This window comes from Cryptomeria japonica, chromosome 4 (genome assembly GCF_030272615.1).
Source record: "Cryptomeria japonica chromosome 4, Sugi_1.0, whole genome shotgun sequence".
In the NCBI taxonomy this organism is placed as follows: Eukaryota; Viridiplantae; Streptophyta; class Pinopsida; order Cupressales; family Cupressaceae; genus Cryptomeria; species Cryptomeria japonica.
Window position 1 is genome coordinate 575,357,932 of NC_081408.1, and position 14,355 is coordinate 575,372,286.

The following is a 14,355-nucleotide window of genomic DNA, read 5'->3' on the forward strand; positions in this document are numbered from 1 at the left end:
CATGTTAACACAAATACAAATTTGATTAGTGATGGACTTTGTCCACCTAAAAAAATATCTTCTACATAGTTAGTTAGGTAAGCTTTATTTTTTTGGTTTTTCTTTTGTTGGTTGTTTAATGACTTTGTTTTAGTTTAATTGTTTGATTTTGTGTTGTGTTTCTAGTTTTGTTTTTTCTAGAGGTCTTTATTTTTTTTCTAAAAAATTCCTAAAAGAACAAATGTTCAGAATTTTGTAGAAGAAAAGTTAGTCTTATTATTTCTAAAAAAATTCTATTATCGTGATTAGAATTATTCCTTGTGACTATGGTTGATTAAATAACTTGAAACATCAATAAAATAGGTAAAACCTTTACTAATAAAATTATATCATTCCAAATAACTTAAATCATCCACAACGCAAGGCCAAAATTATATTTATGAGAGTAATTATTTAAATTATATTTATGACCCGATATTTCATATGATGTGGGTATGGTATCTCGATTGTGCAAGAGCCACATGAGTTGCATCGAAAAGAAGTTAAGGGAATCCTCCACTACATTCAAAGTACTCACAATATATGGAATTTAGTATGCAACATGAGTGGATATTGACTTGGTGGGATATACAAATTCAGATTGGGTAGGTGATTCTAGGGATCAAAAGTCTACTTTAGGGTATTGCTGAATACTTGGTTCCATTCTAGTTTGTTGATTAAGTAAGAATCAGCCTCCAATTTATCTTTCATCAACAAAGGTTGAGTATCAAGGGGTAGTTAATGCCACCATTGAGGCTTTTTGACTTCAATATATTCTGACTAAGTTTGACCAGTATTCCAATAAAAAATCCTACCATCATCTTTTGTGATAATCAAAGTGCTATACAGATCTCAATAAATCCATCTCATCACTAGAAGATAAAGCACATTAAGATACATATGCTCTATATTCAAGCTCTGATTCAGGAAGGCATCATTGATCTTAAGCATTGTTCTATATTAGAGCAGACTACAAACATATTTGTTGGGAAGTTTGCTGTAATACTATGTTATCATTGATGTCAACATATTCTTCTATGTATTCTAGTGTTGCAGTCAGATTGGATGAGTTGGTTTAGCCTATATGTTGCCGATGAGCTGATGCAGTTTAATGGGTTTTGAGATACTTGATCTTGAGTTGATTCAGTAGAAGTTTCAGTGGTCCACATGTTGATTTGATCAAGTTATGAGGTCTGGTATTAAGGATGTTATTCAATTGTTCGTGTTATTCAGTATTCTAGTTTGTGCTCCATATTGCTCCAGAATTGTAATATCTTTAGTTACGGATGTGTGGGATATAATTTGGACATTGATGTGTGTCCTCAATTTGATTCATTCATGATTTGGAAATCCACAAGAAAATATTTCAGGTTGGAAGTCAGTTATGTTGATGTTCTTGAGCTCTGATAGAGAGATGATGATGATTCTAGTAATCTGAGTTGTTGCTGTTGTTGTGGTGTGATTCATGTTTGTAGATCGTGTTCTATGTGTATTGGTGGTCCTCATTTATTATTGTGCATGTTATTGAAGATTTTCCTTGTTTGGTGATGGTCTTCGTGTTATGTGACATTTATGATATGGTAGCGTGTTGTGGATGATCGAGGCATAATTGTTGGAGGTCTTTCATATTTGTGGTGGTTGTTTAGGTCTAGATTATGTCTTAGCCGACATTTTTTTGGTTCGCATGTATTGTTGTAGCGTGTGAGGAACCCTAAAATTTTTTTTGTTGAGTTGCCACATGTCTTGCATGTCTTCACCCATCATTGAAATCTCCTAGAAATAGCTCTTATGTGTCATAGGAATCTGTCATAACCATTTTAGCCATGATCTCCTTACACACAATTCAAGATGCCGACACATCAAGTGGAGTGACACATCAACTTGCCAACTAGACATGTACACTCACACTTAATTACATTATTTGCAATAAATACATTTTACAAAACAAATAATAAGAATAGGAATTATCCAAGGTTGAGACACCTTATTCCTAACAACAATCTTCACCAAACCCTTCACCTAAAGCAAGTTCCTTCATTTGCAAGCTTTGCTTGGGATGTTATAGACATCTACTTCAAGAGAGGCTTCTTAGTCTTTCATTTTCTCTCTCTATTTAGGGATGATATTCCTCTTATGGGGTGGCTTTTTGTTTTTGAGGGGATCTCTATGTACATGGTTACCTAACATGACCTCATTTGTTGGGACCCATCTTTTCATCCACTTAAGCTACACTTAAGGGGGGATGTTAGTGCAAGATTTTTATTTTTTCTTATGTTAGGGGGTATTTATTTATCTAGACATATTACTTAAGCTTTCTATAGTTATTAGGAGTGGTTAATATGAGGACAAGTGGTGAAATACTTCATCTACACATGTAATTCCCACCTACTCATGGGTAGTTGAGTTACACACCCTCTTTTGGCTTGTTGTGCCACCTCAGACAACCACTATTTTGTCATTTCCTAAGTGGGTTATGGGGTAGTTGAGTTTCTCACCCTCTTTCAGCGTTATGTGCCACCTTTATAACTCTTTTTTATTTTTATGTAAGGAGGTTATGCCACATGTTTTGGCATTTACCAAGTAGGTAAAACTTTCCACTTTTTATGGGGAGTAGAAGTTAATGCACCTCTTGGATGTATATGCTATTATTTTTCTATATAATAAGCACTATATTCTCACCATCACTAGTTCAGTGATAGCTCGGTGAGAGCCTTCTCCAAATTCTCTTCTTTGTCTTTATTTTTCTCTCATTTCATATTTCTCTTCATTCAATTATTTTGATCTTCGATCATTTGTTGCTTGGAGGTGCATATGATCTATGATCGACATTAGATCCTGGCTCAATTCTCGCTTCTTGCAAAATCCAACATACACAACCATATAGATCGAGGTGCACATATGTAATGGAATTTGGAGTATTATACTTTAAAATGTTTTCATTTCTATTTTTTATTTTTAAAGTCAAAGATAATAGAATACATGTGAAGGAAGGTAGAGGAAAAAAGACTGATTAGCTCTACCTCCAATGCCGAGTGACCAAGTTAAGTTAGCCATTTTCTGTGATAAAAATTTGAATTCTTGACTGGTAATTCATGTTTCTTTTGCGTCTTTGTTTTCTTTGTCATTTACCATTACAAGATCATGTTTCTTTTGCGTCTTTGTTTTCTTTGTCGTTTACCATTACAAGATTTTTATTATTTTAAAACAATTTACTATGGAGAATGGCTGAATACTTTATGGCCATCATTATTGGACATTATATATGGGCACTAATTTCTTGTTTGAGTATAGGTATATCAATGGTAATAATGTATATCTTAACAATAAGTAGATAAGGGGAACGCATTTATTGAAAAACGTATATCTTAATAGTGAGTAGATAAGTGGAGTACATTCATTGATTCTTTTTAAACATGTCAATAGATAACTGCAAACCATCATTAATGGCTTATTAGGGTGTAAATATGAAAATTAGGAAACCCTAATAAATATGGAAAAATTAAAATTAAAAAATAATTGATTTGACCATAGGAAAACATAGTCCAGTGGCATTTTTTATCACACCTAAGTAACCGATTTTGATTTTATATCTGGTTTTTGTAAAGTTGTGGTGTGTGGTAAATGAGAATTTGATTGAACTTCTAAACTAAATCAGAACAGAGAGGGCATGTTGAATAACTAATTGGCAAAGAAATTTTTGTGAAAGATCAGTTATGAGACAATACATTTTTAATAAAAATAATACCTAAAAAATTGCATTTAGGTAGTGGATCCATATATAACTTTTGAGCCAATTAGATTTGAAAAAAGTAATTTCTATAATTTAGAAACTTAAAAATCATTCAACTTAACTTTTAAAAATAGAAAAAAATGAAAAAATCACAATTTTTACTGAAGAAAAAATTGAGTACAATAGTACTCGTGTAACACAATTACTACAATGATGAACTATTTGAATAGTTTTATGTAGGAAATCTTGCGTACGTGGATCTTAAACACATCCCTAATGGATGAGGGCTACGATATGGAACTCCAAGAGAGATCCATGTTTTAAATTCTCTATTTGGTTTCCCTCAACATTGTATTACCCGATATGCGGCAAAGTGATTCTCTGTTTTGGACTAATATGAGATTTCCCCAGAATGATGTGGACGCCGCCTCAACTCTTTTAGTGGGCCAAGTTTAAACCATTCTATTTAGGCTGCTGCTTTGACATCCTTGGTTGATCGGTTGTATTTCATATGGCTTTTCACGAGCTGCCCTGCAGCAAGGGCAGACATGAGAGACAACTCTCCTGCCATAACTGCACCTGCCACTATTCTTGCCAAGTTCTGCGCATTCTCACCAGGGGATGTCCTATTTGCTCCTTTCACTCCAAGCATGTTCAAACATGCCGCCTGTGATGCCAATTGAGTTCCTCCTCCCACTGTCCCCACTTCAATGCATGGCATGGTCACCGAAATATGCAGGTCCTTGCCCCCATTCACCCCCTCCATCATTGTAAGACAGTGGGAGCTCTCCACATTTTGGGCAGGATCTTGGCCTGTTGCAATGAACACAGCTGACACAATGTTGGCAGCATGGGCATTGAATCCTCCCATGGCGCCTGCCATTGCAGACCCAGTCAAGTTCTTGAGCATGTTCAGCTCTAACAACGCTGGAACTGTCGTCTTCAACACCTTGTTCACAACCGTCTCTGTTATGATGGCCTCACACACCACCGATTTCCCACGTCCTTCAATCCAATTCACTGCTGTGGGCTTCTTGTCTGCACAGAAATTGCCTAAAAAACAGAAGCACATTTACAAAATTAGCCTACCCGTTTAAAGTACAATACAATACAATACATGGTGTAGAAGTAAAAACCCCGAAAAATAAAAAATCAGAGGACTTGAATTACCAGAAACGCTGATCACATCCATGTCAGGGAACGCAAGTTGAAGATAATCCAAGACATTCTGAACACCCTTTGAGACCATATTCAAGCCCATGGCATCTCCAGTGAAACATGAGAATCTCATGTACAAATTCTTGCCTGCAATCGCACATTTGATACCTTGTAGCCTAGCAAATCTGCTTGTCCTGTTGAAACAAAGTGCACCAAAAACCGTATCAGTTATCTTGAAATTATGGCTTTATTTACTGCCCATTGAGCCAATAACCATAAAACTAGGTGAGCAATCGTGCATGCCAAATGAAAAAGAGGATCTGGAAGAGAAACACCTACCTATTGAAGATGTCGGAGAGGTTATCAGAGTTCGCGGGAGTCTCAATATAGAACTTGAGCTCTGCAGCCCTCTTGGCACTCTGAAACCTTACAACAGGAGCCCTAGTCATGCCATCTCTGAGAAGAATGCTTGTAGCTCCACGACTCATAAGAATGGCTTTGCAACCTCTGTTGGTGCTGGCCACGAGACACCCTTCTGTGGTTGCCATGGGCACCATGTACTCTAACCCATTGACTAGTAAGGGTCCTGCTACACCCACAGGGATTTGTACATAACCCACAGGCATCTCACAGCACTGCCCAAGAATGGACTGATAATCAAAACCCTCCAATGGCAACCCATCAAGCGATCTCCCAGTCATGATCTCCAAAGCCCTCCTCCTCACAGAGGCAGCTCTCTTGCAGTCCCCAAGGGATGATTCAAGAGAATAGGAGGCTACAGTGCCGTTACATACAGCAGCTGCAATCTCTTCATCCTCATTCTCACCAAGGTTAATTCCCTTGAGCTGGACCTCAGGTTTCTTAACAACAAAATCCTCTTTGTCTGCTATCCCACAGGTTGTTGGAGGGATGTTGAGATCCACCTTCCCAACAAAATCATCATTGCCATTGATAAAGTTTTGGACATAATCAATTCCAAAGAATCCCAGCAGATATATGAAGGAAGCCAAGTGGGCCACAATGGCCACAAGCTCCCCAAAGTTGACAACATGGAGAGGCGTTGAGGTACCCATCTTCTCTCTCCATCTCTTCATCAGGAAATATGATGATGCGAAGAAAACCAGAAAGAAGAACTTGTTGGCGAGTCCCAATGGGAGAAGCAGGGCATCAGATGCCAACATCTTTGAATTCTCATTGTTGTTCTTTCTCTTCACAGAATCATCATCCCTCTTCTTCATCATCGGGAAATCACCGCAGCAATCAGTTTGTCCTCCATTCTTGACAACCATTTTAGAATTTTTCAGACCAGCAACATCCATTGCAATGAGCGATCACAAGGAAGGCTCCGTACTAATGGTTGTTACTTGTGCTTTTCGAGGATCGCTAATGCTGTCAAGGCCTCAAATGCTGGGTTTATTTGTGCATAGGCAAAGAAGCCTGATATTTATAACACGGATGTGAGTATTATTTTCACCATGAAACTCCATAATAATCCTAAAATAAAACCCCACGTTGAAAACTTCCTATTTAATGTGATGTCACATACGATTACAAATGTGCCAAAACGGTCATGGTTTGTATTCAAGATTGGCAGCTTGTCTTTCTAAAATGAAACGTCGAATCCTTGTTTTGTTAAACCCTGCCGGTCTTTCTAAAATGAAATGACTGAATACTGACTGAAGCTTGTGGAATGTTCAATCTGCACGCTAAACGGGTTTGCGGTCCACAAAAACGTGCTTTGAAGAAAGATTTTAGCCCTGGTCATCTCACGTGCTTCCAAGATGTTGAATAGTTTTTCTGTCCATTCAGAAAATTCTGTTGAAAGTCATGGATTCTACGTTACCGAGGTTACATCAGACGCATTTTCGAGCAGATGAAAGTCTGTTATTACCTAAACTAGTGACTGTATGGTATTAATGTATACATAATATCAAAATTTATATAATTGAAATATGCTTGAATCCACACTTTTAATATTCTCAAAATATTCATTTTGAATGGAAATGGTAATGATCATACTTTGATGCTACATGAATTTTATATTATAAAATTTTAATATAAAATTATTTAAAAATAATTTGAATGACATCTTGAAGTCCAATTTTGTTGTCTTGTATTAATTTTAACTTATATTTTATAATTTTTAGTAATGAATAATCAAAATTAACACTCTTAGTCAAGCATAACCATCTACCTATGTAAAATTTATAATCATTCTCATGTATCATAGCAGTTTATTTTTCCTTATGTAAAAGCACCCTTTTAATATTATATTTTGCATCAATATCAAGAAAAAAAATTACAATTTTTTAATCATGAGATTCTATATTATAGTTCTAGGCATCCTCCAGAAACAAGTGTGAAAATAATTGCAATGTTAAAAGGCTGTTGGAAATATCTTGTATAGTCAAATGATGCGTGGTAACATTTTTATCAGATTTATAAACTAGTATCTTATATGTATATGTTTTGCTAGGTGATCAAAACCGATACTATCTTCAGCTCTTCATAATGTACTACTTTGCTTTGGTAAATTATATTTAATATATATAAAAAGTACAAAGTCGTGTCACACTTTTGGTCAATTTATCAGCACAAGTGAATTTAAATATTTCTAAGATATTTCCATAAATTTCTATTTACCATTTGATGGTTTTGTATTCTACTTATCCAGTTTATAGGATACTGGAGGTGTATTGGATAATGACGTTTGTAGTTTCTATTATGCTATTGAAATCACTCTAGGTCTTTGGTTGATGATACTCTTGTAAAGACTATCTCTACAATTGTATTGTAACTATTTTTACATTAAATAATAGATTGAGCTACTTTGGAATGTGAGGCTGTTTTGTGAGGTGTTTTTTAATCATGTACATTTGTGTTGTATGATTTTGATTATTTTTTATGTGTTTATCCTAAATATGTAATTACAAAGATGTTAATTTTACATAGTAATCTCCACTAAGATTATTTTAGGAAGGATTAGATTTATATCATAATTCTAGCAACATACTAATAATATTAAATCAACTCAAAAAAAAAAATGTTATACTCCATGTTAAGAACCAATACATACGTGAAGCTCAAACTAGGAACCATTTTAAAAAGAAAGACATTCGCAACACCACAAGAGGCAAAATGCCCAAACACATTAAAGTCAAAATTCCAGCACCCTTCTTTTCTCTTGACCCTCTTAACTATTATCATCATATTATTTACATGTGTCATAGTTCATAAATTCCATATTTAACCACCTGAACTTGGGTGCCTAAATTTATCTTCATTGAACCCATTCATAGATGCTCCATAAGAACTTACCAAGCCTATCACAATTTTATTCATGATTTTAATGTAATCTCCCCCTTACATCTTTTTGTGCATCATAAGAATATTTTGTATATGTAACTCCTAATATGATGAATCAAGATTATCTTACACACCTTCTAAGATGATGACACACATTTTTTCTTCTTAACAAATTTGCTACATCTCAACCATTTTTTTTCTTATGCGTTCTCTTATGGTTTATTCTTTTAGAAACATTCTCTGAAGTGTGCACCTTCTTGATAAAAATAAATTGTCTTCTACCATAAATCTAACAAAACAATAACAAATACAAATATGCTTTGTTTATGTACAAGAAATCTTTAGCTATTGGCCATGTTGACTTCATGTTAACTATCATCTCTAATCAATAGTACATCTTGTTTTAGGCCAACATGTTCAAACATAAACTTTTAATCTATGTTACCATTTATAGGAATAAGTATTTTCCATGTACTCAAATTTAATATCCAAAATAGAAACAATAGGTTTCCTCTTGTACATATAAATAACTACACCACTAATTGTGGTTAAATAGATAACCACTAGTGGCTATCCTACTATCAATATCTCTAGACCAATATGCATCAAGAAAACCCTATACGTTTTTAGTAGTTAGCCAAATTGAGTCATCCTTGGTCAAAACATGAATAATCCATAGTGCCATGGAGATATTTGAAGAGTCTTTATATCATAGTTGGGTGCTATTTTTTTAGATTTGACATAAATCTAGTTAGAACTCCCATTTTTTAGGTAATATATACTCTTGTATAGACTGTCACATACATTAGCCTCCCAACAATATTAACATATTAAACAAGAAACATTTTTTTGCATCTCAACTAGTTTCTTAGGATATTGTTCTATTACTAAATTGGTCCCATATAGATAAGAAAATTTATTGGCTTACTATCATGCTTCCTAAAACAATAAAAATAAATCTAAAATTGAAATTACCTCTCTATATGGAGGTAGAGGAAATAATTAATCATTTATTATTGAATTGCAAATTTGCATAAGTGCATTAGTCTTGGATATGTAGATGGATTGGATGGTGTGGGCTTCTTCAGATGGACATTTTGGTTCACTTTGAGACTTGGCTGCAACTACACAAACAAATATTATTCACAATGGTTTATGAGTGTTGAGTCCATACATGATAATATAGTATTTGATGGAAATAAAGTAACAAGAGGATATTTAGTGAAAATATTCTAGTAGTGGAGAAGGTTATCGAGCACATTGAAATGGGGATTAGTAAAATTAGTTTTTCTAAAGTAGGTGCATTTGATTCCAAAACTAAGCTCTTCACACACTGGGATGAAAAAATGATGAAAAGATAATTGTTGCCTATAATTTTGGATGTCTAAGAGAAGAGTGATAAATCAAATGATCAAAATAGGGATAAAAGGGTAAATGGTTCTCCCCACCTACTAACAAAATCAAAGTAAATTTTGATGAGGCTTTGAAGAGAAACATAAGGGCTTCAAGAGAAAGATGCATAATTTGAGATGATTACAAGAATATAGTTTGGGCCTTATCCAAGAAAATTCCTATGGTAATTAACAATGAAGCCAAAATAAAAACCCAAACTCATGTTATGTTAACAAAAGAACACTCAAATGATGGAAAAGTGAAGACAACTTTATGAACAATATTCACCTATTATGATGTAGGAGAACAACCAGGTAAAATTTCCAAGGGCTACTAGAATACATTAGTCATGCATTGGACAATTTACATGAATTCTTGATTAGACATGTCCATTGAGAGGCTAACTCCTCGAGAAACTCTCTAGCAAACGATGACATTAATTAGAAAGAGGAAAACATAATTATTGACTAGAAGAGTGCTAAAAGTTTCATTAATGAGGCTGCCTAAGATTAAGATTGATATGCATGCTCACAAATAAGTGAAGAAAAATTGAGGTGGCCAATCTATGTAGGTCTACATATATTTCTTGACATAGAATGGTTTCACAACATTTGTTGGTTAGAGTTACTAATGGCTATCAATTAAATAAAAGGAGAGGAATATGAAGGTAACCTATGAAAGAGTGACTGGTGGCTTGTGTAGAGACTAAATAATGCATCTAGAATAATTATGGAGAACTACATCTATGAGAACAAGGATAAGGATCTCTTGGTTTAACTACATAGAGTTTTTTGAGTAAGGTTTTACCATGGAGAGACAACTATTTAATAAATATATTCATAGGCAAATAATTAATAAAGGTTGAAATGTGCATGATAATCATTTGATTGAAATGCGTTTGTAAAACTTCATACATATTTTGGGCAAGCAGGTATGGAAATATTGAGCACAACCTAGTATATTTACAAGAATATAGGTGAAATAGCTTTGTACTTAATGAAACATTACACAATTATGAATTATTTTGGTTGCCTAGATGATATCTACCAAAGATTTAAGATTTGAAATAGAACTATAAATTTAAAAAATCCCTTTATCTATTACAAATTGGTTTGATGAAATACAACTATGATTATTTCCAAAATCTAAGAGATTAAAAATAAGCAAAAGATTTCTCAAAATAGACCATTGAATAATCGAAAGAAGATGTGTACAAATAGGTGAGAGTGCCTCCACCAGAGGAGGGATATAATCTTTCAACTATGAGTGGCGGCTAAAACAACCCAAGGAAATAGGGTGATCTGTTGAAGCCCATTTGACACCACTCACAAACCTATAACTAACTGAACACCTCATGAGTGTAGGTGTCAAGTCACCTAACTAGGCTTAAAAGCCTATGCCGACATCTAGGTGGAATATGCTTATGAGGTGTCCAGGTTATTGAGAGATTGCGAGTGGTGCCAAATATTATTTGACACATCTCCCTTATTTCTTGGGTTGTTTTAGCCACCACTCATAATTGAAGGAGTCCATCCCTCCTTTGGTGGAGGCACTATCACCTATTTGTACTCATCTTCTTTGCATTATTCAATGGTCGATTTTGTGCAATCTTGTGCTTATTTTTAATCTCTTAGATTATGGAAATAATCACATGGTATCAGAGAAAAAAAGAGTTTTTTTAAGCGAAGATCTGAGTAAAGGGTTTGTACAGTCATTTTGTGTTGCCCTTGTGTCGCACCCCTACGTTGATCCCTACAATGGAGGCACCCTTCACAGGCTGCACAAAAGGTTGATTTTGTATAATCTCATGCCTATTTTTGATCTCTTAGATTCTGGAAATAATCACCTGGTATCGGAGCAAATGTGTACAAATAATCCAAAGAAGATGTGTACAAATAGGTGAGAGTGTCTCCACCAAAGGAGGGATAGACTCCTTCAACTATGAGTGGTGGCTAAAACAACCCAAGGAAATAGAGTGATTTGTTGAAGCCCATTTGACACCACTCGTAAACCTACAACTAACTGAACATCTCATGAGTGTAGGTGTTAAGTCACCTAACTAGTCTTAAAAGCCTATGTGAACGTCTAGGTGGAATATGAAGTACACTAACATCCCCCCTTAAGCATAGCTTAGGTGAGTACAATGAAAAAATGGGTCCCGACTGCTAGCCTGTTGAGGTACCCATGAACAACGCAAATGAAAATGAGTCCCGACCATGAACCCTAATAAGGTACTCATGTACAAAGCAATATCTCATAAATGGAGTAAGATAGAAAACCCAGTGGGAAAAAGACATCCTCCGAAAGAGAGACAATAATATTTTCTTCTTGTTGTGATTCTCCTAATTCTTCATCTTTAACTTGCATTTGGCTCCATGTATTGCATTTGCTCCAGAAGCATAATTGACAGATAGAGTAGATAGAGCACATTGCATTTGCTCCAGAGGCATAATTGATTGATAGAGAAGATAGGCCACACATAATTTTGATGTACAATTTCTGGAGTAGATTTTGTCACAATTCTCTCTATGACTTCCCCTTTATAATATTTGTGATTTCCCCTTTTAGTGCATATATTGCATACAATTTTACATACTACGCCCTTTCTCGCCCCTCTGCTTGCAAGCCTTTGTCGTGGGCCGTGGGAGGTCGACTTCGTAGGAGGTCGACTTCCCTGCGAAGAAGTGAGGTCGGCAGCAGGTGATGGTCGCCAATGGAGCCCCGATCACAAATTTGACGCACACGACTTGCACTGCCTGGGCACAAGAAGAGACACAGGTTAGCCGAAATGGATTAATGCCGCCCTCTATCTAATGGGTTCAAAGAAAAAACTTGTAAAGTGTAGTGTGAGAATTGTAGTCAAACATTGTATTCAAACACTTTTGAAAATGAAAAAGATATACTTCGTTACGACTTCCCTAACTTTAATAAATACAAAACAAAAGACTGAATACTGACTGTGTAAACTCTTGTATAATGTTCAACTTGCACACTAAATGGGTTTCTAGTCCAGAAAAACGTGCATTGAAGAAAGATTTGTTTTCCCTGAAGCGGTAAAAGGAATTGGAAAAATTCAGAAACATTTTACCTAGCTCTTGTCTTCTCACGTGTTTCCAAGATTTTGAATACTTTTTCTCTCCATTCAGAAAATTCTGTTGAGAATCATGAATACCCATTAACGAGCAAATAAAAGTCTGTAATTTATTGAGATATCATGGCCGGCTGGCTTTATAGTCGTCTATGTTATCTTATAAAAATATTCAAGACTTACCTGGTTTTCATTCATTGTACTTGGTACAAATTGTGGTTTACGTATATTTGGAAGGTAACACTTAACAAACGGTCAGGAATTGGTTTTGTTTTATTTCATTAGATTTAAATACCCAATGTAATGATTGTATGGTATTAATATAAGCATGTCAGAATTTAGATAACTACAATATACTTGAATGCACATTTATAATATTGATCCGAATTATGGATTCGGATGACAACACCTGAGTGAGAACCTGCGGTATTGTGGATTTGTTTACATGAACAAGATAAACACAGAATTGAAGCAAGCCAAAAAAGTAATCTATTCAATTCAAAAATCCAACATATATCAGTTCATCAAATTCCAAGGGTCACCAAAACCCCTTGAGAATCGAAACCCAACAGTCACATCTGTTTATTTACATAATAAATCTAAAACTATGAAAATTTCAAAAAACTATATGAAATTTTGTCGTAACTTTAACTAGGCATAACTTTCTACTCAGGACTCGAAATTACGAGTCGCTTAACTCGTTGGAAAGGTCTCCAAGAGTTGAAGGCAAAGTCCTAAAAAAATGTGATGAAAATGTTCTAAAAGACAAGCAAAACTTTCAAGGGCTAAAAATGCCCCGAAGGCCTTCAAAAATGCCAATTACTAACTTATAGAAAAATTAGAAAAAAATATAAAAATATATTTTTCAATGTTTCAAATTTGCTTTTGATCAAATATTTTCAAAATACTCAATTTGATTAGAATCATTTCTCCTCCTTGAAACGGTAATGATCATAATGTGATGCTATAAAAATTTAATATAAAATTATTTAAATATAATTTAAATGACATCTTCAATTCTATTTTTATTGTCTTGTAGCAATTTTGATTTATATTTTGTAATTTTTAGTACTGAATAATCACTTATAAATTTGAAAGATTAATACTTTTAGTCAATCATAACCATCTACCTGCACACATTTCTAGGGGATGAGAAGCATTTACTGAATGTGGTGGGAATCTAAGCACAAACTAAAATCTTATGCATTTTTTATCATTAATTTTGGTAGAAGAAATCAAACCATTAAGGTTGTCTCACAATATATCATTATGTCAAATTATGAGTCTGGAGATGTTTCTCTTATGATACTTCTAGGTAGATCCCTATGTGTCGAATGTGATAGTTATATTCTAATGATTTTGATCTCCATTTGATGATGGGAAAGTGAAGAGTGATATATAGCGGATTAATTCTTTCGTATTTCATAATGATTATATAAATTTTATATTATTAAATATTTTGTATATATTTAGATAGGTAATAATTATCAAAATCATAAAATAAATACAATCAATGAAAGATAGACAATTATACATCTTTCTTGACAAGGTTTAATTTATGAATCAATATAAAGAGAGAATTTTTTTAATTTTATTTAAATTTTTTGATGTGTTATACTCTTAATGGTTACAACTTTTACAAATTAATTATAACAATTATATC

At 34.3% G+C, this 14,355-nt stretch overlaps 1 protein-coding gene across 1 annotated transcript; it reads right to left on the bottom strand.

The window, feature by feature from the left end:
- Positions 1–3,889: 3,889 nt before the first annotated feature.
- On the bottom strand, positions 3,890–6,305 carry LOC131071059 (3-hydroxy-3-methylglutaryl-coenzyme A reductase 1). Its single transcript, XM_058006754.1, has 3 exons — positions 5,246–6,305; positions 4,919–5,100; positions 3,890–4,801 (listed from the first exon to the last, which is right to left on the bottom strand). The coding sequence occupies exons 1-3, from the start codon at positions 6,223–6,225 to the stop codon at positions 4,215–4,217; spliced, it is 1,749 nt and encodes a 582-aa protein (XP_057862737.1). The 5' UTR covers positions 6,226–6,305; the 3' UTR covers positions 3,890–4,214.
- Positions 6,306–14,355: the final 8,050 nt, after the last annotated feature.